This window comes from Pleurotus ostreatus (genome assembly GCF_014466165.1).
Source record: "Pleurotus ostreatus strain PC9 chromosome Unknown scaffold_5, whole genome shotgun sequence".
Taxonomy (NCBI): domain Eukaryota; kingdom Fungi; phylum Basidiomycota; class Agaricomycetes; order Agaricales; family Pleurotaceae; genus Pleurotus; species Pleurotus ostreatus.
The window spans coordinates 677,648-702,028 of record NW_023503160.1 but is presented as its reverse complement, the minus strand read 5'-3'; the positions used below and the strand labels follow the sequence as shown (position 1 = coordinate 702,028).

At 50.8% G+C, this 24,381-nt stretch overlaps 9 protein-coding genes across 9 annotated transcripts; 3 read left to right on the top strand and 6 right to left on the bottom strand.

Annotated features, from left to right (window-relative positions):
• Positions 1-1,028: 1,028 nt before the first annotated feature.
• Positions 1,029-2,675, top strand: PC9H_007198 (uncharacterized protein; the record flags this gene model as incomplete). The annotated part of the gene is made up of 9 exons (XM_036776733.1): positions 1,029-1,167; positions 1,227-1,291; positions 1,339-1,505; positions 1,559-1,659; positions 1,711-1,969; positions 2,021-2,120; positions 2,178-2,221; positions 2,270-2,394; positions 2,446-2,675. The coding sequence occupies 9 exons, from the start codon at positions 1,029-1,031 to the stop codon at positions 2,673-2,675; spliced, it is 1,230 nt and encodes a 409-aa protein (XP_036630353.1).
• Positions 2,676-2,846: 171 nt separating this feature from the next.
• Positions 2,847-4,493, top strand: PC9H_007197 (uncharacterized protein; the record flags this gene model as incomplete). The annotated part of the gene is made up of 5 exons (XM_036776732.1): positions 2,847-3,041; positions 3,108-3,189; positions 3,260-3,626; positions 3,684-4,194; positions 4,254-4,493. 5 exons carry the CDS (start codon positions 2,847-2,849, stop codon positions 4,491-4,493), a joined length of 1,395 nt encoding a protein of 464 aa, XP_036630352.1.
• Positions 4,494-4,644: 151 nt separating this feature from the next.
• On the bottom strand, positions 4,645-6,108 carry PC9H_007196 (uncharacterized protein; the record flags this gene model as incomplete). The annotated part of the gene is made up of 8 exons (XM_036776731.1): positions 4,645-4,792; positions 4,852-5,080; positions 5,180-5,314; positions 5,388-5,462; positions 5,530-5,744; positions 5,800-5,874; positions 5,932-5,983; positions 6,036-6,108. The coding sequence occupies 8 exons, from the start codon at positions 6,106-6,108 to the stop codon at positions 4,645-4,647; spliced, it is 1,002 nt and encodes a 333-aa protein (XP_036630351.1).
• A 466-nt stretch (positions 6,109-6,574) lies between these two features.
• On the bottom strand, positions 6,575-9,861 carry HIR1 (HIR complex subunit; the record flags this gene model as incomplete). The annotated part of the gene is made up of 11 exons (XM_036776730.1): positions 6,575-6,654; positions 6,712-6,797; positions 6,846-7,343; positions 7,394-7,492; positions 7,544-7,694; positions 7,745-8,589; positions 8,640-8,960; positions 9,013-9,205; positions 9,256-9,348; positions 9,398-9,483; positions 9,536-9,861. 11 exons carry the CDS (start codon positions 9,859-9,861, stop codon positions 6,575-6,577), a joined length of 2,778 nt encoding a protein of 925 aa, XP_036630350.1.
• A 658-nt stretch (positions 9,862-10,519) lies between these two features.
• Positions 10,520-11,180, bottom strand: RPS26 (40S ribosomal protein S26; the record flags this gene model as incomplete). Its single annotated transcript, XM_036776729.1, has 4 exons — positions 10,520-10,662; positions 10,713-10,778; positions 10,830-11,007; positions 11,178-11,180. 4 exons carry the CDS (start codon positions 11,178-11,180, stop codon positions 10,520-10,522), a joined length of 390 nt encoding a protein of 129 aa, XP_036630349.1.
• Positions 11,181-11,957: 777 nt separating this feature from the next.
• On the bottom strand, positions 11,958-13,168 carry PC9H_007193 (uncharacterized protein; the record flags this gene model as incomplete). Its single annotated transcript, XM_036776728.1, has 7 exons — positions 11,958-12,085; positions 12,139-12,304; positions 12,357-12,498; positions 12,549-12,620; positions 12,680-12,808; positions 12,862-13,017; positions 13,101-13,168. The coding sequence occupies 7 exons, from the start codon at positions 13,166-13,168 to the stop codon at positions 11,958-11,960; spliced, it is 861 nt and encodes a 286-aa protein (XP_036630348.1).
• A 1,298-nt stretch (positions 13,169-14,466) lies between these two features.
• On the bottom strand, positions 14,467-17,454 carry SEY1 (Dynamin-like GTPase that mediates homotypic ER fusion; the record flags this gene model as incomplete). Its single annotated transcript, XM_036776727.1, has 11 exons — positions 14,467-14,703; positions 14,759-14,825; positions 14,879-15,222; positions 15,280-15,506; positions 15,562-15,700; positions 15,755-16,137; positions 16,184-16,382; positions 16,430-17,016; positions 17,070-17,144; positions 17,198-17,295; positions 17,348-17,454. The coding sequence occupies 11 exons, from the start codon at positions 17,452-17,454 to the stop codon at positions 14,467-14,469; spliced, it is 2,463 nt and encodes an 820-aa protein (XP_036630347.1).
• A 301-nt stretch (positions 17,455-17,755) lies between these two features.
• PC9H_007191 (uncharacterized protein) lies at positions 17,756-20,076 on the bottom strand (the record flags this gene model as incomplete). The annotated part of the gene is made up of 10 exons (XM_036776726.1): positions 17,756-17,894; positions 17,971-17,988; positions 18,055-18,224; positions 18,285-18,865; positions 18,916-19,014; positions 19,066-19,165; positions 19,215-19,323; positions 19,380-19,555; positions 19,607-19,727; positions 19,778-20,076. The coding sequence occupies 10 exons, from the start codon at positions 20,074-20,076 to the stop codon at positions 17,756-17,758; spliced, it is 1,812 nt and encodes a 603-aa protein (XP_036630346.1).
• Positions 20,077-21,333: 1,257 nt separating this feature from the next.
• On the top strand, positions 21,334-24,126 carry PC9H_007190 (uncharacterized protein; the record flags this gene model as incomplete). Its single annotated transcript, XM_036776725.1, has 14 exons — positions 21,334-21,448; positions 21,510-21,610; positions 21,673-21,901; positions 21,962-22,059; positions 22,110-22,312; positions 22,372-22,510; positions 22,567-22,647; positions 22,696-22,820; positions 22,878-23,089; positions 23,145-23,183; positions 23,240-23,422; positions 23,478-23,547; positions 23,607-23,874; positions 23,965-24,126. The coding sequence occupies 14 exons, from the start codon at positions 21,334-21,336 to the stop codon at positions 24,124-24,126; spliced, it is 2,025 nt and encodes a 674-aa protein (XP_036630345.1).
• Between the last annotated feature and the right edge of the window lie 255 nt (positions 24,127-24,381).

The window sequence follows — 24,381 nt, the reverse complement described above, 5'->3', positions numbered from 1 at the left end:
CTTCGACCGTTCCTTCCGGTGTATCATTGGACCAGGAGGTCTCGCAAGGGACCTATGGCCGGAATCAATATCGGAGAAACGTTTGATACGGTCCCGCAAGCTGCTTATTCAACCAAGTGTGTAGGTTTGCCGTCTACGTCCTTCCACGAAGAACTCTGCCGACCAGGCGCCGACTTCCACCGAAAACTGGCTGGGAGCATTAAGGAAGTCAAGCAAGTCCACGGCGTTCATATGTCCATGTCAGTCCAATAGTTCACGAAGAAACATAGAAGTAGGTTCGTCCTTCTCTCTTCCCGTTTTCTGGTCCGTGGTGAGAAGAGCGTTGATGAATACAATTGGCCACATGCTCTCATTTGGAGCCTTGAGCTACTGTCCAAGGAAGCGAATTCAGTCGCGAAACAATGGGCCCTTCGTCGAGCAAAGAAGCCATAGAATCACACGTCGAACTGCATGCGTGCGTGGCGCTTTCTGGAGGGAAATATGCTATTTGAAGTTACTGAGACAACGATAGAGATTGGGAAAACACTTATCGAGAACTGCGGCGTGTACGCATCTAGTTGTGGTTCATCGATATCAATGAGAAGCCATTCTGTGGTAGAGTATGACCTTAGTATACTTGAAGTCACAGTCGCGTCAACTTGAGAGTGTGACGCAGTGACACGTTACGCGTGATCCAGTGACAGCGCTCACAGCGATCATTGAGGGATCCAATTTCAACTAAGCCACCCCGAGGTACCGATACCGTCTCGAAACGACAAGAGAGGCTTGTCAGTTCGTGGAAGCCAACATTTTCTCTGAAGGGACACTAGAAGTTTAGCGTGAGCCCCGACGCGTCTGGACGAACCTGCGATATTATTCTCGGTCGAATCAACTCGGGAGTGCAACGTTCAACGTTCGGCTTCAAACCTCAAGGTACGAACGTTTCAATGGGCACCTTGGAACTGTGGGGATCTTAAATATGGCAGAGGTCACGGAAGTCCCCTTGGTGGTCGTATCATAGCGCAGGAGCTCTTGCCTAATTGCACCCAATGTCAAAACTCTCGAGCAGCCTTGGATTTGTAGTCCCGGCTATCTCGACATGCAAATTTCTGGCGTACTTGACGGGGATCTCTGATATCCTAATACACGACCAGCAACTATCTTCACCGTTAACGTCCTACTTTCGCCGTGCGCAAATTCCACTTCGGCTGCAGTGGACATGCACTCACACACGAATTCACCGTTAGTTCAGGAAGGGGTCCATCTTTTCCAAAGCGGGATTGATCCATATGATGGGGGATCGTTTCACCATGTGCGTTACGGCTTTTCTTTGAAGTTTGTAGCTGAACTCCGGCTCAGTCACCACTATTGCTCGCGCTGTTTGATACAGTGATTCCGGCGTCGCGGCTAGCGGCGTACGTTCTCTGGTGTCTATGCGATGCACTTGCTGCCCTGACACTGGCAAAAATATGGCGGTCGCGACAGCGAGTCGCCCAAAGTTCCAGAGATGCCCTGATCGCTTCTATGTAGGTGAGCCTCACCACACGGTCACGCGTTAACGTTAACGGGATACAATTAGTTATCTATTAAACCCGTACCTCTTATTGCCGTCTCTCGCACTGTCGACGTCAACCATTGACAACGCCTTCACCCTACTCTCCCTGAGCTACGCCTGCCAAGGTGCGAGCCCATAGATAATGCGGAAGTGATCACTGAAAATACAGCACATAGGTAATGCCTCCGCATCCCTTCTCTTGTTGGCGCTCCTGGTCCACATGTCACCGTCGTCGATCCTGATTCTCGCGCCGGTCATCCTTCTGCTCCTCAGCGACCCCCTCTCACATTTGGCCTCCCCCAAACCATTCCCGACACGGTTAAACCGCGCAATCCCCCTCCTGTTTACCTTCATAATATACATGGGCGTCTTGGCGGTAGCGTCCTGCATTGCTGCCGGTAACTTGCTGTGGATTAGCCGGTCTTGGGGATCAAAGTGGGTTGCGATCTACCTGCGTAATTATTGGCTAACTTCGGTCATGTCCAGTTTGATGCTCCCCGACTTGACACCCAATCCAGGGATGTGGTGGTACTTCTTCACGGAGATGTTTGATCATTTCCGGCCCTTTTTCCTTATGGTGTTCTCTGTCAGTGTCCTTTGTCCCCTGTTCGGCTTCGGATAGCTGTTAAAACGCATCCAATAGGTCCATCTACTGATCTACATCGCTCCAATCTGCATCAAATTCCAGTATGTTGTACCTATCATTCATCGTATTCGTTGCTCATCCATTCCAAGGTATGACCCTCTTTATGCAGGCTTCCTCCTTCTGGGCGTATTAGGCACCTTCAAGGCCTATCCAACTCTAGCAGACCCAGGCCTGTTCCTTAGCATGATATCCTTGTTCCCAGAAGTATACCCATGTCAGTCCGGTTCCTCATTCCTGACACGTTATAGCTCATATTCGGTTTCAGACTTCCGCCACCCTATTGTTACGGCGCTGCTTCACATCCACTCCGCATTGCTCCTCCCCCTCTTCAACCGCCTTTGGCTAACCCAAGGAACGGGCAATGCAAATTTCTTCTATGCCTCAACTTTGGTTTTCGCCTGCTCGAACGGGGCAGCCCTGATCGACTGTATATGGGCCGGATTGAGGATAGCGGTCGGAGAGGCCAAGGAAGGGGACCATGTGGTGCAAGAGTAGTGCATTATGTATCTTTTGTATACCGATGCATTCTACCGCTTTCCAGCAAGTATATCCCGGAGCTGCGGACATTTAAGCAATTTAGGAAATACGTGTGATCTAATCTGATCCGCTACCCACTGATCTGCCCGCTGTGGCGCAACTCGCCGCTTGTCCTGAAGGTACCACACCATGAGCACTTACCTCTACGAACTGCCGACGACAGGGGCTATCTCCTTTGCTGATTTCTGTAGCGACCAGAGCAGCAACAAATCATATGGATCGTTCATCTCCGAATCAACCCAAGTCCGCGCCAACTTGCGCGCCGTGCTCAAGGAGAGCAAGCGCACCGATGATAATGAGAAGGATTACCTTCGTGTCGTAAAGGTATGTACATTACGACCGTCGTTCCCAGAGTCACCCAGCCCTAACCGCCCCAACCGCTCCGAGTAGGTTTTGGATGAGTACCTTCCGCTGCTTCGCGGGATAATGGCCAGCGTTGCCCATGATGAAATTGGGCTCAAATCTGAACCTGGTACGTCCACTGCTACCCTACAGGGTTATTCGGTATATCCACTACTCGTCGTTCTTCCCATGTGGCCAAGTGTTTAGCTGGCGCGCAACATTATCGGCGAGCCTGTTCCATGCGTCATCGAGACACTCGCTACCCTCGCTGCATGCTGAATACGCTTACGCTCTCCTCACGTACGCTTTCGCGTTGTCGAACCTCGCTCGATCGACAGTGAAGGCCCTGGGGACATACGAGCACGACCGCGCTATCTCCGACTCTGAACGACGGGCAAAAGACGAGAAACTGAATTTCGCGGTAACCCTCTTGCTGAAGGCCAGCGGTATATTCCAGTATGTAAGTGAGACAGCGCTGCTTGAATGGGACAACAGCCGAGATGGGGGGACCGCTGGGTTGAATAAACCACCCGACCTGAGCAGAGAAGTTAACAATGCCTTAGCCAAGTTCGTATTCCCTCATTCACATTACTTCTTTGATCTTGCTAAGTACACAATTGAAAGAATGTCCCTCGCAGATGCGCAGTCACTGGCCATTCGCAAACTTCTCTCTAAATCTGCATACGACAGCAATATCGCCCCCGGCCCTCCATTGCCGAAATCACACCCTTCGCCCGTCCTGTTAGCTAAAATCCACCTTGAGTGCGCTTCCCTGTATTCGTCTGCGCTATCACTCGCGAAAACATCGGCACCTTCCAAAGGTAAAGATACTGGGGATGGTGACGTCAGAACGGACCTCCGACGTTATCTCTCGGACGAAACAAGCTTTCACAACGCCCTGGCACGGAAATGGCTAGGAATAGATGCTGGCGAGAACGGCAAGGGCGATAAGGGTGGGGAAGCCGTTGGCTTTTTGGCTTGGGCTAAGAAAGACTTGGAAGAACTGAAAGATGGGGGGAAGGGAATGGGAATCGGCAAGGAGAAAGAACAGAAGGAAAGAAGGAAAGAGAAGGTTGCGGATGAATTACAGACAGTGACGGTGTTTTGGAAACACTACGAAAAGGTCAACAATTCAGTGAGTGCCGAATGCAGTGTCCTGCTGTTTTGAGGGGTCGTCGCTCACGTTTGGTTTAGCTTGCATATCAAGGAATACCGCCGCAAACAGATCTCCAAGCTCGTATACCCGCAGGCCGCCTGGCGTTACCTGCGAAACCGTTCAATCCCCCTCTACCCATTTTTGGCCCTGGCTCTGTCGAATATGCTCGCCAGAAGGCCGAAGAACTGGAGTTACCTGATGACTCACCAGCGTCGACTTTGACTTCGCCGCCAGAGGCTGCTGGAAAGTCGTATGCAGGAGCCGGTTCATATTTCTAGTTCTAGGCCAGAGTGTCGTGATAAGTATAAGACTGCATGCGTACGTATAAGGAATTCCGGATAATGTAATCAAAGTACATCCTTCATGCTCAACTAGGCTGGAGCTTCAAGGATAGATAGATAGCTAACCTTATATATCGAGATATCTAGGTTATTTTGACAGCTTCGTGAGTGTATCACGGTTGTTGTAAGCTAGTTTCGCAAGGATCGCTCCAACACCAAGTATGGCCAACTGTTTCCCGAATATTCTGCCGATATCGCGCACGAAGTTGAAATAAAAGGCGATCCCTTGGCCACCCCTAGAAATATGTGAGTTCGTACCAAACGTAGAAGCAAAGTGAATGGAAAATAACCGTACTTCAGTAACCGATTAGCCCTTGCGTCAATCATTTCGTAAACACCTTCTTTAAATTGCTCCTTTGGAACTTGGAATACAGGGCCGTTGTCTGTTAGTAGCCAGGCAGAGCCATTTGACTCCACAGATGGGTTGCTGGCAGCGTGCAAGATGGCGCCGGCTATTCTAGGGACTGGGGCTTTTGGTATCCCTGCCAGAAGGAGCTTAATGGGCACCGGAACAATGTTCGTGTCTATATCAAGTAGAGCAATGCATTGCGAAAGTGATGATAGAAACGAAGTGATGTTGGTTGATAAGGGGAAGTTGTCATCCAAAGCAGGGGTAAACGCACCAGCAAAGAAGGGATGTATCGTTCCAATTCTGATATTATCTGCTTGAAGGAAGAGGTGCATGGCACGCATAATGCCGAGAACGGCGTGCTTAGAGGCCGTATAAAGAGGAGCTTTGGGGATACCTGACCAAGACGCTGTAACAACAGACACTCATACATAAGTGACCATTGTGAAGAGACGATATGAACGGAAACATGCCCATGGAACCGATCATAATTAGAGCTTTCAGGGAATCTTTTTCTACACGATTCAACTTGAGGTAGTGCAATGCCAAATGGATAGCTGGCATGCACGAACGAAATTGGTTTGGTAAGTTGCGCTTTGGATACTGGCTCAGACTGGAACTCACAGTAAACCACCCCAGTCAGGTTCACATCAAGAGTAGTGAGCTTTGGCTTGGTGGGCAGGCCGTCTACCAGTTTGACAGCATCAAATGGCACGCCTTCCGTCACACCAGCATTCGGGACAACGATATCGACAGCGCCGTACGTCGCAATTGCCAGTTCAAACAGTTGGACTTGGTCATCCCAGTTTGTGACATCGCATTTGGTTGCGACAGCAAGGCTATGGCGGTCAGTGAGCGCTCACGAAGCACAAAAATGAAGCTAACACGACTCACCCGCCCGCTGCTTTTACAGCTTGCGCAGTTTGCTCACCACCTTCGACATCTCTATCGCCAATGACGACCTTTGCCCTATAAAATATCATTTCTGGTAAGCGCGTACACTTGCACACGACCTCACATACTCACCCATACTTGGCGAATTGCAGAGCGGCCTCCCTACCGATTCCATTTGCAGCGCCTCGTCGCGTCGGGTCAGGAGGGAACGATTTCGTGGACCCACAAAGGCTCACCTGTGATCACGACTACCTTGTCCTTGAGGCGGTCGGCATACGCGTAGAGCTCCTCGTCGGGAACGGCTGCCATGTCGAGAATTCTCGTACTGGGTGAGGGAATGCAAAGCTAGTAAGCTCTCTACCGGCAGTCCTGGGGTTTCATCCTGTTTCATCTCCCCGCTCTCACCAAATGTCAGGGTGGAGGTTGGCACGTGAAATATTGCACCCGCAACATTCTTCTGTTCAAAGTTCACTGGTAAGTATGGAAGGCTGCCAATCGTACTGCAGCAGGATGATCATCGCTGTACCTTCGTGAAGATACTACGCTTTCCTCGTGATGCCGCCCGTTCTTCGCGACCGCTAGTACTATTTTCAGAACGCAAACAGCGAGTAATGTAGTAAAATAGGCGCCAAAATAACTCCTTAACGCGAGGGCAAGCGACTAACGTACAATATCATGATTACATACAGCAGACATAAATGCCTCCAGCGGCTCTACAATACGACGAATAAGTAGGAACGACAAAGCAAAGCTACGGAAACTCATGAATCAGGGATCAAGGCTGCTCCTCGTTAGCAGCCTTCTTCAGCGTGTCTTGCCAATCCAGGGCCAATTTAGTCAAAGTCTTACTTCGTGCTACGATCAAACCAACAATCAAAACAACGTCGATAAAATAAAGGGAGGTGAACTGACCAAAGATCGAAAGGACATCTTTCAGAAGGTCACGCTTGGCCATACCGAGAATGGTCGGTGTCCATGAATCGTCACGACCAGGCCGCCTGCATGTTGTCAGAACAAAGGAGTAGGTCAGAAAACTGGGTACGCACCAGAATATCGGGCCAAAGAGTTCCTTGACTAATTCCTCTGCCTTGGCTCTGAAGCCCTCGTCCGCGATCTTCTTTGCGTACACTAAGAGCGATTGCTTATACTCTGGCTGACTATCTAGCAGTCTTGCGGCATGTAACCGCGTCTCCATATGTCCGAGAGTCAGAGCCGTGCTCCACCACTGCGGTCGTGGCACCTCTGCAGCAGTTTCATCGCCTCCACCAATAGTGCTCTCAATGGTGGACAGAATGCCACGGCTTCCAGATGATGCATTACCGCGTTGGCGACCTTGCCACGCATCTGAACCTTCTGACCACCATCGGTCGCCAAGAATGACCCAAGTTAATAGCGAAGAATCGTAGGTGTACACCGCAGACGAGCAAATGATGATCGGCGCGCCATTGGATCGGACAATGGCCGCTGTTATCGTGTTATTGGGCGAAGCAAGCAAAGGACGGACTGAAACGGAAGGGAAGAAGGCAGATTGCTTTTTTATGTTCCTAGGGAGATTTAAGTTAGTATAAACGCGGATGCGCCAATGGGAACCTACCAAACGTAGAGATTTCCGATAGTAGTGAGAACGAGGAGTGCGGATTTGTTTGCATCCATTTTGTAACAAGGGGCACCCAGTGTCATAGCGGGCATCAACCTGTCCATTATACGTGAGCGCGTCGTCACTCTCGCCGCGATGATTTCTTACCTTCGACCAGTTGCAGAATAGACATGGACTGATCCATCTTGCAGAGCGGCTGCACAGAACAAACTCGTAGCCTTGACCTGCAGCACAGGTGCTGGTACGTAGTCTAACCAGTGTGTAGCTTTACCGTTCACAAACGCAACTTCGGTGGGATCTAAATCGCAGTCAAATCACAGCACGTCAAATAATTGACTCGCGACTCACCAGAACCCTCGAAATTACGTGCTTCGAATACGTCCTCAGTCCCCTCTACCTTCGAGCTTAGGAATGTGAGCAAAGGAGGAGAGGGGAGGAGAGGCGCCGCTTGAAACTCGTGGTGATGGTGGAAGCCGTTTGTTGTGACACTACTGCTGCCCAACTCACGAACCGCAACGGACGTTCGAGGGGTGTCGCCACCAAGGGTGCGCATCTTTGCAGGCCTTGAGTCATCGGTGAGATCGATAACGGCCTTGCGTTTTCCACGAGTTGACGACGTGTCCAACGAATCGATGGGAACATCGACGTCCATATCGTTGGGTCGTGTCCAATTTTCTGGTACATTGAAGGGCTGGCCCTCCGGCGCAGGGAAATGGGCCGACTTCGATGAAGGAGCGTGGGATATCGACTCTTTGGTCTCAGATGACCAATTTCTGTTGGAGAACGTTCGAGACGGTGGCGCAGTAGCCTTCGCACTCGACGAGGGGCCAGCAGTTGATGCTGATGGAATGTCTGCTTGATTGAGTGGAGCACGCCTTTTGCCCTTGTTGCTTCGCTTCGCAACTAGCACGTTAACGCGTTCCCCAGTGCCGTTGGCACTGTGCCCAAAGTCGGAGGGTGGCTGGCTGGCCTTTGACGACGGTGAAGCAGGCGGTGTAATCTGCATCGCGTCTCGAGCTGGTACAGAGTGGGAAAATCCCTCAGGTAGGGGAGGTAATGAAAAGCCAAATTTCTGTAGGTACTTCTCTTGAACGGAGAGAGGAGCGATACCTTCTAGTTCATCCTCGTCGAAGTTGAATACAGCGAGTGTGCCGTCTGATGAAGCTGCATAAAGAGTGAGGCCATCGCGGGACCTAAATAGCATCGTGGGCGCCAAGCTAGGTGGGAAAGTGAGCGGACGCACCAGCTGAGGTCCATTATCTGTCTTTCGAAGACTTCTTTGGCGACGATCAAAGGACGAGCTGATTTAGTTTGCCAGATGGAGACGGATCGATCATCGGCACCAAGAGCCACAACAGAACATATGTTGGACGTTGTCACTGATGCGCCGGGATTCCGTAAGAAGATATGTGGGTTATAAGCTGCGACCTCAATGGTATTCTCGTGGCCGACGAGACTGATCTCCGATGTCCATGAATTACGAGTGATAACAGCAGCGATGAATACGAAACCCTTGTTGTTCGTAGCGTTGGACGCAGTAATGTGAGCGCCGTCAGGGGACCAACTTGCATACCGATAATGAGTTCGCAAAGCACATCGTACATTTCTGAACGTACCTGAGGCGTCGGAAGAAGGTGCTACCAGGCGAATCCTCAAATGGCTTAGTGACCTCGGCTTCCAACCCCCAATCGCCGGTACGCCAGATCTTGACCGACCGGTCGTCGGATTGCGTCGCAAGGAACTCCCCTACTGGATCCCAGCAGACGCCTTTCACGAAGCCTTGATGCTGATCGAGTTTGTGCAAGCGTTCTGCATTGTATAGTTGAGAGCTGAAGCCAAGGGACCAACGGCCTACGCACCCAAAGTATAGCCGCACCATATAAACACCATCGAGTCAAGGCCGACGGAGGCTAGATATCTATCCCCCGGTGACCAAGCGATATCAGTGATATCTAACAAACTGTAAACAGAGATTTGAGAGAAGGGTGGGCGCGAACTCACCACTCTCGTGTCCAGGCAGGCGTTTAAGTGGTTTCCAGCCCTCAACGTTGACTTCATCTGAGCCCCAGACTTTGCTTTTAGCTGCGCTAGAGTGCAGAGGTCACGCAAGGATCCACACAGAAGCAAAGAGGAACGTACGGATCGAGGTCCCATACCATGACAATCGCATCGTCGCTGCCACTCGCCAACCATCTACCTGAATGAGCCCACCTAACTACCAGCACAGGCCCCGTATGCATCGTTAAGGTGCAAAGTGACTTCGGAGGTTTGTTGGAATGTTCTGACGCGGAATTCAGTATTGGTTTTGTACTCCATATGCGTACTTTGGCGTCAAGGCCGCCCGTCGCGATTCGAGAACCGTCGGGGTGGACATCTACGGAGAAAATGGATAGTCGTTTTGCTGTGCGATCGTCCTTTGCTGAAGAGTCGGTGTGTGCCACCCAGGCTGGCTTTGTGAAGTGCATGGCTGTCTAAGGGATAGAAGCAGCTGCGCGCCGTCGCGGTCACTTGCGTGGTCACTAAACAAGATGTAGTGGAATCGAAGTTAGCGCGTGAACTGACTTTCACACGGTAACACTGCTTGGCTATTTGGTTCCTGACTCGACTCTCCCCACTTAGCTTCCTCATCTATTACAAGTAGTAAAGATTTGTTTGTAGAAAAATATCATGACGAAGACTCTCCACTCTCTGCGCAGTCCAATGACAAGACAAGGCTACGCGAGGCAATGATGCTCACAAGTCACGCCGTGGCCCAGACCTTGTGGATGGAGTACGCCACATGCCAGTTCTTGAGCGAGCTGACGTTGAGACCAGTAAATGAGCATAGTCAGTCTTTCCCTCCGAGCTAGTCCTAAGTGCGAGCTTCTATACCGAGATCCGCGATAGTCGTACAATATAGTAGTAAGTTCGTTAGTGAGACACGAGTCTAAGATTTCAACCCTTCGCAACCAAATGGCGGCGCATCGACAGCAAGACCATGTGGGCTTACTGACTTAACACCACCGTGGATAGCGCAACGAATGCGTTGGACAACAGAGCATCTTGAGTGATTGGGATCGGTAAAAAGTCGATTGCAAATAATGTGCATGGTAGAAGAAATACACCGCAAGGAGAATACGACTCTTAAGCCTTTCCTGCAGCTGCAGCAGCCGCCTTCGCGTCCTCTGCTGCTGCTACTGCTGGGTTGACCTTCTTGCCGTCCTTCCACCGTACTCGTGGGGGAGGAGCACGGTTGCGACGGCCCTCGCGTGATCGCACTCGGACAACTGTTTCAAGTATGATATTCTGCTAACCTTTTAAAACTGGGATGACATACCATGTGAGTGGATAGCGCAGGAAACGCAGTATACGATTTTGATGTACAGTTTGGGGAGGGTGTATTCTACGTGATGTAAGAATCAAGTCCCAGGCACACCATCTGAATAGAACTCACGAGCGTAGGCACTAGCCTCACTGATATCTCGGACAGCAGCACTCTCAACCATGTTTCGGACGGTGAACCTCTTGATGGCCTTATCTTTGGCAATTGCTCGCGAGCAGTTCGAGCAACGGAGGAAGTTTACGTGGCCACGGCCCTTCTTGTTGCGACCGCCATTTCTTCTCTTTTTCGTCTAGAATCCAACGCATATCAGTTTCCATCCCGATATTGCAAAGTAGGCCAAAAGGGTGCATCCAGACGCAGCGATTCGCATCCATCGAGATTTGCCATGAAACCGTGGATTGAATGGCAATAGGGCGTAGAGACAACCAGTCGCAACGGATAAACGGCAGTTATGCTTACCATTTTGTTGTCGGCGGTAGGTTGTCGATGTCGCGGTCGGTGTCACTCTATCTCACACAAGATGTCCAAGGGAGGCTTCGGGCAACACCGAGCGGAGTCCGAACCTCGGAGTCTGAATCGTCAAACTTGCGCATTTCGGACTCTACATGCTGGGCACTCGTTAGTTTTAGGACTTGATGGTAAGGCAATCGTGATATCATGATACGTACGAGTAGCGGAATAATGTGATGAAGTCCCCTCCAGTTGTACTTTGTGGAGGCAGAGATAGTTCCCATGAAGTACACAAACGCTCCACGACTTCTCTGTTTCATGAATTTCGCGTGAGTCGTCCACCACCAGGGATGAGCGCAGTGAGTATACCTAGGCTACATAAAGGTCCGCCTTACATAATGCTGGTCAATATGCACGCAACAAGCCGTGTAAAGAGAAAGTCCAAGTTACGAAAACTTGGTAATATCTTCGATATTCGCTGAAAGACAGTAGTATCAGGTTAATACCAGAAATCTCCCCACAGCTTTCGACGTGGGTCAAGAGCTAAGTCTATATTATATCTGCAGCGGCGTAGATTCACTAGATTTACTCAACCCCTATAGCTGCAACTTACACGTCCTATAACGGCAAGTGACTTTCCATAAACGGTCACACTACAAGCATCGACCGATAAACATCATTTACATTTCCAAACATACATCCATATACATCAAATACAAGGGAGACAACAAGTTCTTCACGACTCGCGTGAGAAACGTGAACGATGAAGATAAATAAATAATAATCAATTTAGATTTGAGCGCCTTCCCTCTCGAACGAAACGCTACGGTAGGTTCTCATCTGGGACTGGAGGCGAACAGCCTGACCTGGGGTGAATTCTTCCATGCAGCTGTCGTAGGTGTAGTCCATGAAGTTTCCTACAAGAAGTGTTCAGGTTCAAGTCAGATTACTGAGCGAGGCAAGAACGAACGAATGGGGTCAACTCCTCCACCGCTGCAGGTGTCGCGACCGACAGGGCACCCGTTAGCAGGAGACGCCTCGGGGGGAGTATCAGCAACACTGTCGCCCGAGCCACTGCAGCCACCCTGGAAGGTGTGGTAGAGACCAGTCCAATGACCAACTTCGTGGGTCAAGGTCTGAAGCACGATGTCAACCGTTGTATAATTGAGAGTGAATCATGGAGCTCACTCGTCCTTCGTTGTAGTTCTCTGTGGTGCCACCAGGAACTGACGAGTACAGAATGACAACACCGTCATCCTTGGGGGAACGCCTATAGTCAGATGGGAATGTCGCATAACCAAGAAGGCCCGAGCCGCTGCCAGAGGTGAAGCTAGTGCGGGTGTGAGTATGACGAGATGATCGTTATGAGTAGCCTCCTACCCAACGGAGTAGATATTCAAATCCGATGCGGCACCTGCTCTGAGGGTAGTCTTCATCTTGGTTTGTTGAGACCTGGACGGAGGGAGAGATTAGCAACTCTTCAGCCGATTGGGACAACTAGCTTGACTCACGTTCCAGGGGCGGCTTTGCCAAACCAGTCTGAATTAGTCGTGTGCGTGATGTTGACCAAGTTGAAGGAAAGGCCGGTGGACGCGAAATCATCGTTCATGACGGAAATCGAGTCCTCAATTTTGGAGTCGCTGTCAGAGTCAATCGTCAGCAAAGAAATATAAAAAAGTATAAAAGACGTTACGGGACGTTGCCACCGGAGATACTGCTGCTTCGCTGGATGACATGCCAATGCACGTTGATCCTGGAGCTGCTTGCTGAGATGCCAAGAGCGGCGAGGCCGCCAACGGGAACCTCGTTGGCCTTGAAGTCCAATTCAGCAGCCACGATCTGAGACGCGCTGGGAGCGGATCCACATTGTCTATAATAAAGAGATGCAGTCAGTCATATAACACTGTGTCTCCAGTGCCGATGTCAACGAACCTTCCGGTGGGGCCTGCGAAGACGGTGGCGACACCGATAGCAAGAGCGAGAAGTCCAGAGGAGAACATGTTGCGAGGCTGAGAGGGAGACCAGCAAGTAGGACCGATGGTACTGAAGATTTACTGTGATGTACGCCCCGCCTTTATGCGATTTAGCCGCTATGACGTTCGGCGGTGCTCGAGTTGCCGTTGTGACCCATATTTCGGTGAACATACGGTCAACATTAGTGTGAAAGCGCGTCCAGGGTCCCGTTTAGTCCACATCTCTACTGCGTCCGGCGTCCGAAACCCTGCTATCAGCAAATATGTCGCCCCACCCTCATGTCTTCGCGCACTGCTCGCGTGCATTTTTTGTTGAATTTCTTGGAGAATTTAGATCGAAGATTCCAACTTTTCTCTCCGACGACAATTTAGGAATCCGGCCTTCGTAACAAACCTACGACCTCACAATTTCTCTCGCCTGATCATCAGCATGGCAGGCACGATGCTCTCATGGTACGTTCCCCGACGACGGACGCGAAGAGGATGCTTGTGGTTCCCCACTTTATCTGACCGAAATACATGTGCTTGCTTGTAGGCCGTACGTGCTTGAAGAAAGATACGAGAGGAATCCTAATTAGGCGTGCAAGGGCTTGTAAGGGCATCATTACGGCCGACTTACGAGGGTACCTGAGCAAAGTATGCAAGACGGCAATAACGAGAGTAACACCGCGGGAACACGTGTGCAGCATCTCAAAGCTACGAAGTACACATCAGCCATCGATGTTGTGGATGCATCAAAGAAGGGCGTACAAGCACAATATTGCGGCCGAATCCATAATTATGCTCAAGTACCATTCTTGACTGCACGCAGAATCAACCACCTACATGACGGTATACTTACGCGTAACGAGGGTCGTCGCCTTCCCTGAATATCTATGGCACGCAACACTGGCAAGGCGCATGGTCGGTCTTGGAGGGAATTGCGACAACGGCTGCGCATGGTACGAGGTCATCAACCAAGTACCCCTGGCGCAATCGCCCAATACCAAGGTCGAAAGCATGCGTCGTCATCGCCATCAAGCGACGAGACACGCATGGAGCGCTTGTCACGAACATGCACAGATACTGACCTACTGAGAAGGAAGCCCGCTGAAGAAAGAAACAACTCGGCTACTCACCTCAACCTCCAACGAACCTCCAACGAAACCCGACGACACAGGCGCTCGAAATCCATAATGGTATAAATAGTGGCAAGGTATCTCTCCTATTATATACTGAGCGTTGAAATAACTATATTATAGGTATCCAAATATCCAAGAGCGAGAAAGAGAAGAAGAAAGCAACGATTAGGCCGCACCAAGTGAATTACTGCATGTTGGGGGGTTTTACATGCTTTCCATATTCCTCCTTCTCAGCTCTTCTGGTTCGAAGCCACCGCGACCAAGGCCGGTAGTGTCTCTCAGGCCTCTGGCAGCGCCGTTGCCTGCTGCTGCGACACCGTTCGCCGTCCTACTTGATGTGCGTGTGGTTGTGTTTGCGGCAGCCGAGGTAGACCGCACGGGAGCTTCGAGGGCAGGTTGAGCGAACTGCTCTCGTAACTTGGCTGTTGCCTGTCGTTGAACCTGGGGATGGATATAAGTAAACCATGGGATGGGCACAACTGTCGGGGAGACGTACCTCAGCCGCTACAGTCCGTATCACTTGATATAGTGGGCCAGCCAGACCAAGTTGCATTATTAGATACCTTTGCACATCTTCAGCATCACAACAACACCGAACGGTTTAAGGGTGGCTTACGCAGAAACAAGACCAACCAAGAGCATTGTGAAGTACAATGGGTTGAACAGCACCAACATCGCTTCGTTCCAGCCAAGCACCACAAGTACACCGAACATCCACGCTGGTATCTGTGCGATGCTGCTGACGGTGCTGCGCTTCGCCTCAACGTAGTAGGCATCTGCATCCCGACGGAACTTGTTGGTGAGGTCGATGACCTTGGTCTCGGTGAAGATGATGAGGGAGGCTTCGAAGTCAAAGTCATCTTCAGATGAGTTGAGAGAGGGAGCGGAGGGAGGGAGCATCCACGAGTTGGCCGAGTCTGCTGGTGAGATTTTCGAGTAAAGGGGTACGATTTCGAGGGTCTGTTGGGCAATGAAGATTAATATCAGTGATCAAAGAACTTGTAAAATTAAAATTACCTGTTCCTTCGCCTTCTTGAACACGCTATCGATATCATCTTCTGGCTTCCAGACTCTTGGTACACCATGTTCGTCGTATCTGAACCGCTCCTCGAAGTGAGCCCTCAACTTGCTGAGGATCACTGCGTCGGTGGTCTGCTCATCAACCTTCTGGCGTAGGGCCATCCAAGCGCGTTGACGGATATCAGCAAGGGCAACGTCGTTCTCTTCCTCTGTACAATCGAAACCTACAGGGACCTCATTAGTTTCAGGAGTTGGTATCAACGATTGGTCTGGACCCACTCTTGGCCTTGGCGAGGTACTGTTTTTCCGCCTTCTCCAAAGTGTCCTTGAAGACCTTCAATATGTTGTCCCACATATTGGGAGCAGGCTTGTTCAAATGCAATTCCACGGGCTCGGAAATTTGCTTCTTGAAGGTTTTCTGCGATCGAAGGTGTTACGATCTCGACCGATGCAGCACAGAGAAATGTCTTACCTCGATGAGGTTGACCATCTTCTTCGTCTCGTCCTTCCTACACTGATTGGCCACGCTCCGTATCTCCTCCTTCAACAACTCGAGCTCCTCTTCCCAACCCCACAAGTCGCTGTCCTCCTCCACAACCGCCTCCTTAGCACCAGCCGCAAAGTCCCCTTCGCATTTTTCTCGCGCTTGTTCAACGACGTCAGCGAAGTTGTAGCCCTCTCCGGTCATGCCTTGCAACATATCCTTCTTGAAAGTGACGAGGCATGATTTATGCAAGTTCTTTAGCTGGCCTAAGAAGAGAGGCGAGAGCGTAGAGTCGAGAGCTGCGAGAAGATCTGCACGTTTTCGTTTGTAGACGCCCTGGTGATAACGCGAAGCGTCTCGGTCATAGCGGGCTGGACGAGGTAAGTACGTGTCGTGAAGAAAGGTGAACCGACATACCAAGGGCCTCGGTCCGCCAACTCTTCATCATCTTTCCAAGATCTTCCACTACACGACCCGACTCTATGGGTCGCTTTTGAGACTTCGCTTGCTCGTTGAACTCTGACAATGCAACGCCAGAAATCTCATCGCAACGGAACTGAGCTAACAGTTCTTGTTGGGTCGGAAGATCCAAGTCCTTGTTGGTTTGGACTTGTTCCTACTGAAATGTTAACTTGCAATCGACGCGTAACGCGGATGACCTACCCATATGCCTTCCATGTAGAAGGCTACACCATCGGCAGGGATGCGTTTGTGGTATGCTGGCTTGAACACGAAGTTGGGGTCATCTTTGCTGACGAAGCGGTTGCGCAGTGCGGCCAGAGCCTCCTGGAACTTCTCTGGAACGAGATATTTGTGGGGAAGTGCTGTGAATGCCAAGTCAAAGTAATCGGAAAGTTGGCTATCTTTGAGCTCCGTCGGCTTCGCGAGTGAGTCCCAGATCCTCATAATATCCTGCGTCAGTGTCGCCTCCAAGTTGGCAAGCGGCGTCGTCCCAATGTGATCCCGGATGACGAACAGCAGCAATGTCCGGGAATTTGTTCCATCGGGGCCCTTTTTCCCGAACAACCCAAGATTGACTTCGAAGACTGTCTTCAAGAGTCCCATGTTGGCGCCTTGGTAGAGACCAACTTGGTGCTCCCAGAGGTTGACAATGAGGACCTCTGACGAAGCCAGCGAAAACAGCGCCGATTTGCGTTCGAAGTCTTGGTCCTCGCCGCGTTCCCGTCCGTCCGTTCCTTCTACGTCCATCACCATTACGTTCATCTCCGTACCACGGCACATCCAGATGCCTGCACATGTGCATTAGCCCTTTCAATCTATGAATACCATGTGTTCTCCGCACCTTTCGTAGTTTGCTGGCGTTTGGACTCGTCCATTACATCAAAAGTAGTGCCAAAAAGGCCATTCAGTAGAGTACCTTGTGCCAGCCATAAGCGCGAAACGAAGCCGCTCTAGATATGGTGGACTCACTTTTGCCCGTTGATTGTGAACCAAATACGGCCACAACGTTGTATGAGAAGCCCGCATCTCGTAGTCCCCATCGTTCTATTTGTGCGTTCAAGTCGTTCCTAGACGCCGAGTGTCAATATCAGTGACCACGAGAATGCTCAGATGACCCACGTAAATGTCTTCGTGTCGTCAATAATTTGTATTCGCTGCGACAAAGCGTCGGGCGCGGATTGTGGCGGGCTACCGTTCTGCAGCGCAGTAGATGATGAAGACGCCATATTCAGGAAAGAACGGTGCGGGTAGTTGGGAAAATTAAGTGGGAGATGGAAAGTTGGGAGACTGCAGTGACACTGCGGCGCGTCGAGGAGTTGAGGAGCTACATCAACTTCTCACACGGTCACGCATCGTCAGGGATCCCCTGAATCTGTAAGGAACCTATGTACAGCCTGTACGGCGATGTAGGTGTCGAATATTATATCAACGCCCAAACTTATGACAGCAAGCAATAAACAATAAATTATCTACGTGTAAAGGATTGGAGCGCCCGACAGCCTGGGCGGCTCAAGGCGCTTGCATTAATCAGAAGTAGATAGCGAGTTCGTGGCGCTCTTCTGCCGACCACTCGAAGACCGGTAGCGGATGCGCCTCCGTATTGAATACCCATTTATCTAGGGGTATAGGGTCATCGTTCCGGCACAGGAGGTACAGATACTTCAACCTGCATTATGCATCAGCACGACGAGGACTCCGTCAGTAGGAACACTCAAAAGGAAATCAGCAATATGTTGGCTCACGTTTCTGCTAGGAAGTAACTGCATGCAGTGGAGAAATGTTAGAATGTTTGATTGATGGTATTAGCGATAGATGAGGAGACGAACCTAGGCATCGAGTCGTCTTGATAACTAGGTTTGATTGCCACTGTTCGAAGAGAGGCATACCCGCTCTTCGTCTTCGTCTCCCGTTCGATAGCTTCAAATATACGCCAGCCCCGTTCCCTCCATCGATGGTCGCCAGTCACTCTCCACAGGAGATACAAAGACTCGATCGTCTGAAAGATCTTGTATTAGCGCCTCAAGCGAAATAGAATCGTGAACTATGATGTCCGCACCTCGGGTCGCAGGAGATATCCAGGCTTCTTGACGGCGTAATCTCGCCCTTTCCCGCCGCCTCGCAGGCGTTCCTCTTCGGTGTACACAATGGGCGCCTTCTTACCCAGACCTGGGGGTGCGCCACGCGCCCCACTCCCACTCTTCTTCCACCGGTTCATCGCATCGATCCACAGCGTATCCTTCTTCGCCTGCCATGACGACGTGAACACGACCTCCTCCGGGCCCAGGCCCGTTGGTTGGTCCGCGTACGTCAGCCAGCAGGTCTCCGCAAGGCTTTGCGCGGCCCAGAGGTGCAGATCCTTCAAGCTGTAGCCTGAGATAGCTTTCAGGCCGTCTTCGGAAAGGCGGCCGCTGTGCAGGGAGGTGAAGTCGATTCCGAGAGATTCGAGGTCGTCTAGGGGAAGGGTGTGGACGCCGAGCGCCAACAGGCCGGGGAGGAAGCAAGATAGGTGCTCGAGGACTTGAGAGGGTAATCCGGGCTTGCCACTCTTGGAGTCGTCGCGGTCGGTGACATACACGAGGTGACGGTTGGGTGATATGAGCATGAGTTGTGTTATTATGTACGTCGTGGTGCGAAGGTCTATCATAGTTTGGGTACGAGAGGCGAGCACAAATATTGAAAGGACTCACACATTTCCAGGTTAACTTTGTCTGTTCTGCCGCTCAACAAATATTGCTTGAGCAGATACTCATGAGCGCTGTCAGCTTGTGCGCCGACGGACATATGACCTAAGGACAACCCATTAAAAGACGTCCATTTACGGATGAACCGTCACTCACTCCCATACGGTTCAGACGATGAAATGTTCCATCTAACGGGGAACATGCCTCCGGTCATGTCTAGATTGGCCTTTGACAACGCTTTAATGATCTTGCCTGCCTGTGAATGTTCGGTTCAGCCCCCCCTCTCTCTGAAGCGAGGCACTCACTCGTCGCGCATGCTGGATTTTTCCGGTTGCTTTCGCAAGGTACGTGTACTCCATCTGCAGACTCGCGATCTCTGCGAGTATACCCAGTTGCGGGCCGCGGGTGAATCCACTTCCTCATCATCTCAGATTAGCTAGGATGTATTGCAGTGAAGGTGTTCCACACACGTCACGGTGTTTACAGCAAAGAAGGGGAAGCCACTCGTCGTGTTGAAGACACTATCGAGCTTCATAGCGAGCTCATCTGCCCGTTGCAGGAGCACAGTGTTATTGGACAGGGCGTAAGCAGAGAGCAAACCCCCGAGGTAACGAATCACGGTTTCAAAAAAGGGTGCGAATTGATTCTTTAAATGATATGAAGCACATCGAGGGGAACACTATTCGAGGGGACCTACCTTGGGTAATGCAAAGTCCGCCCTCTCAACGACTGCCAATGCACGCGTGAACTCGTCGTTCAGGCCCATAAGAAACATCGTATCGAGGGAATCCACTAATGTCACGCCCCAGCCATTGAAGCTTCCAGGAGAAGGTGTGAGTTTGTGATCGAAGAGACGTGCGCTACTCACTTGTCTATTGGCCTGTCGAGAAGCGGCTTGAGCTCGTCGTGGGGCATGGCATACCGTTCATAGCCGTGATACGCATGTTCGAAAGCTTTTCTGACCTGGGAAGCCCTCTCGTCCCATACCTTGTCTGGTAGTTGAGGTGCTGCGGTATCGAATACTTCGTCTAGAGCGACCACCGAAGTTGGTGCTATGAAATGATAATAGAGTCCAATTAAAATGAAGCTGAGACCGAGGAAGTAGAATAATGGTCTTTGTCGGGGATATGACAACGAGAATGTTGTCAGACGAGTCCACGAATTCATGGTAGTGGATGACCTTCAAGGCATGGGCGCCTTTCTCGCGCTCACCAGGGTAACCAAGCGACTCGGAACTCGTGACATACAACACCGTTTACATCCCGGTTCACGCGCCAGGCAGATTCCTTGAATCCACTACAGAGATTGTGACCTAGGTCAGCCTTCATGAGCAGGCAAAATGATCAAATCGATGACCAAGAACCAATCCAGATCCAACTGGCGGGATGTTGCCGACGCCCGTTGATTCTTGAATATAGATTTCATCGTGTAGCAGACAGTAGGTGATGGTTGAGCTGTTCACCAATTTCCTCTAATATGTCCTGGTTAGGTCTCATGTCCGTTGGTGCACAAGCTATGAATGCTATTTACTCGAGCAATATTTCTTGAGCGGCAGAACGGACAAAAACAACCTAAAAATGTGTGGGGCCCTTCAAGATTCAAGGTTTGCACTCACTTCTCGTACCTAAGTTGACATAGACCCTCGCACAACGTATATAATTCTACAACTTATGTTCGCATCGCCGCCACCTCGTCGACACTGCCAATCGTGACGACTTTAAAAGCGACACATCCAGATTACCCTCCAAAGTTCTGGAGCACCTATCCTGCTTTCCCCCCGACCTTTTGGCCCTCAGCGTCCACACCCTTCACGTAGACAAACTCAAATCTGTTGGCATCGAATTCGCTTCCCTGCACAGCGGCCTGAAATATATCTCGCAGGCTACAGCCTGAAGGAACTACACCTCTGGGTCCCGAAGAAGTCCTTGTTACGCCGTCGTAGCAGTAGGGGAAAGACACGCTGTGGATCGACGCTATGAAACGCTGGAAGAAGAACGAGGCGCGTCACGGTGGCCCACCAGCAGATCTCCGCAAGAGATTCATGGTTGTATTCGCTGAGTGTTGGTTGGTCTTCATCGGACGGTTGAGTCTTTGTATCTCTTGTGGAGACAAAGAAAGTGTATGCCTCTTCGAATCGTAGTATCCAAACCTGGTTATCAAGCTTGATGTTGAGGTTTAATGAACCCCATGCAAGCGCCTGTGAACACTGGTGTTGGGCGCCCATCCTTTCCTTACATGTAGTAAATTATTGCTTGCTTTCATATGTTTGCGTGTCGACATAAACTTCTCGTTAGACCCTGAAGGGCCCTACCTCGGTAAACGTCGGGTAAGTTCGACCGAACCCCGGATTCCATAAATCCCCAGACGGTAAACCCCAGTCGCATCAGCTTAGTGCGTACCTTGTTTCCTACCTTCACACCCACCATGTCCACATCGTACCCAACCAACCCCAAGCTCTTGTGGGAGCCCCAGCCAGGCGGCCTCACCGCCGTAGATAATCTCCGGAGGAGGATAAATAGGCAGCATGGCCTGAATCTCAGTATGTTCTTTAAGCTTAAGCTATTCCCATCGCCTCTACTTACGTGTTCTTTTGTGCGGAGGGGATTACGCGGACCTGCACAAGTACTCGGTCGAGGATTACACGTTCTGGCTGGACTTGTGGTACTACCTTCGAATAATCTATTCACAAGCGCCGACCAAGGTACGGAGCCCCTGTATCCTTGCGATCAGTGTTGACCGAACTTGAACTTCGACCATGATTAGATTCTAGAGCCAGGAAAATTAGATATTTCGCCTACGTGGTTCCCAGGAGCCCGCCTCAATTACGCTGAAAACCTCCTGCATGGATACAACGACGCAGTTGCGTGCACTGCGGTCACCGAAAGGAATGGAGATGTCGTTCATTACACGTACCGGGAATTGCGCGCCCTCGTCAGGGACCTGGCAGCGGCGATGCGGGCAAATGGGATACGTGTTGGGGACCGCATTGCGGGTATGTCACCCTGCTCTCCTTTACGTTACAGCTAGCTCTGAATGTGAATATGGCTTTTAGCCGTTGTGGCCAACAACATCCACGCCGTTGTAATTGCGTTGGCTGCGTCCAGTCTTGGTGCCATATTCTCGTTGGCAGCGCCAGACATGGGAAAACAGGTACGTTTCTACGCTATTAGCACCCCGGAACTTTACTCATTTTTGAGAAGGGCATCTTGGATCGGTACCGCCAAATCCGCCCTAGACTATTCTTTGCTGAAAGCCATGTCCAATACGCCGGCAAAGTGATTGACCAGATGCCCAAGGTCCGCGAAGTGGTGGCAGACCTTCTCAATTATGGACTAGAAGGCGCTATCGTGCTTCCAAGTAACATTACGGGCCAGGATGCCCCTGTCGGTGGGATGCTAAAGACGTACGCCAATCCTGATGTATGTGCTTCGGCATCAGTGATCGCTGACACCTCTTCCACAGACGCACGTTGTCTGCATTCCTGGCTAGTGGAGATGGCAGGCCGCTGGCCTTCGAGCAGCTCCCGTTCAACCATCCTTTGGTCATCCTGTATTCATCGGGGACAACAGGTCCTCCTAAGTGCATCGTTCATTCAGCCGGGGTAAGCTTCTATATCCCTTCCATCGCACCCCCCAAGGTCATAACAGTTTCACATAGGGAGTGTTGCTCCAAACGAAAAAGGAAACCACCCTTGGGTTTAGTGCTTCTCCTGACGATGTCTATTTCCAGTACACCACTGTAAGCCCCTCTTCATATCACCCCGCGATGATGGACTGATCCATACAGACCGGGTGGATGATGTGGACGCACATGCTGTCTGGCTTGTCAGTCGGCGCTCGTGTCATTATATATGACGGATCCCCATTCCATCCTGACGTTAAAACGTTCCTCAAGTTCATCAGCGACCAGGGGTACGCGCTCTTCCTGATATCTGACCCACTACCGAACCTAATACCGCCGACATACAGTGTCTCGGTTTGGGGCACGAGTCCTCGCTTCTTAACCGAGATCGCTAGCCGTGGCATCGACCCTCTTAAATTGGCGTCATTTGATTCGCTCCGAGCCATCTCTTCCACTGGTGCAGTGTTGACTGCACCTATGTTTGAGTGGACGGTCAAGACCTTCGGAGAGCATGTCCATCTCTCCTCACCTTCGGGAGGAACTGACATCTGTGCAGCATGTAAGTCATGTCGTAATTACCAAATGGAACCCTCTATTGACCTTTGCTATGTCAGTTGTAACGGCAACGCCTGCTTTGGCCCTATACGCCGGAGGTAGGAAGAATTTTACAGAAGCGTAGTTCATTTGATTGACGAACACGAACATCAAGAAACCTCATGTAAGGCTCTGGGAATGAAAGTCGAGGTGTTTGATCCTCATGGAAACAACATCGAACACACCGGCGAGCCCGGTGAAATGGTTTGCACCAGACCTCACCCTTCGCTACCTCTGTACTTTTGGGGAGACGAGGATGGCAAGAAATACAGGAGCGCTTACTTTGAGATGTATCCAGGTACAATTTACTTCCTGCTTGCATTTAACAGGGGTGCCTGACGGCTTGGCCTCAGGTATATGGCGACAGGGCGATTTCATGGTAATCAACCCAGTGACTAAAGGTATACTAATGCTTGGCCGAAGGTGTGTTCTCTGTCACAGAAGCTTATGTCTGGTGACTGACCCACATAATGGTGTGCTAGTGACGGTGTTTTGAACCCCAGTGGCGTCAGGTTTGGATCCGGTGAAATATACACGGTTCTCGAAAAGTTCCAACAGTACATTGAAGAGTCTATTTGCGTTGGACAGCGACGCCCAAGTGACAAGGACGAGCGCGTCCTTCTCTTCTTGAAGATGCGTCAAGGTTATCCCCTGACAAAGTCCCTCGACGAAGAAATACGTACTGCTATTCGTTCGAGCTTGAGTGCACGCCATGTGCCGTCTTACATCTTCGCGGTAGATGATATTCCGGTGCGTCAACTTTCATGATCTCTTCCCATGGTTTACGCGATGGTCGGCGAATTCCCAACCGAAAGCTAACTTACCTCCCGTTTCTCTCAGCTAACGATCAATGGGAAGAAGATAGAAATTGCGGTCAAACAGGTTGTGTCGGGAATAGATGCGAAGCCGAGCGGAATGGTCGCCAACCCGGAATCCCTCGAGTTATATTACAGGTACAGGGATATCGAAGGACTAGTGGGCACGACAAAGGCTAAGCTATAATAGCGATTCCCATGTATAACAGGCTCGACCCGTCCAATACCTTTAAAAACATCGCTCTCGGATCACTGTCGGCCATCGTCACTGACGTACCCCGCTAATGAACACTGCACAAAGTTCGAGGACCGTCAGATTTCACTTATTTTTGTTATCATTCGTCAGCTCACGCTACTGATTCCCGCGCCCACCACATGTACCGCGACTAGCCGTCAACCAGGCCCTCTAGTCCACCCAATCATTACGTTCCCTGTGATCAAC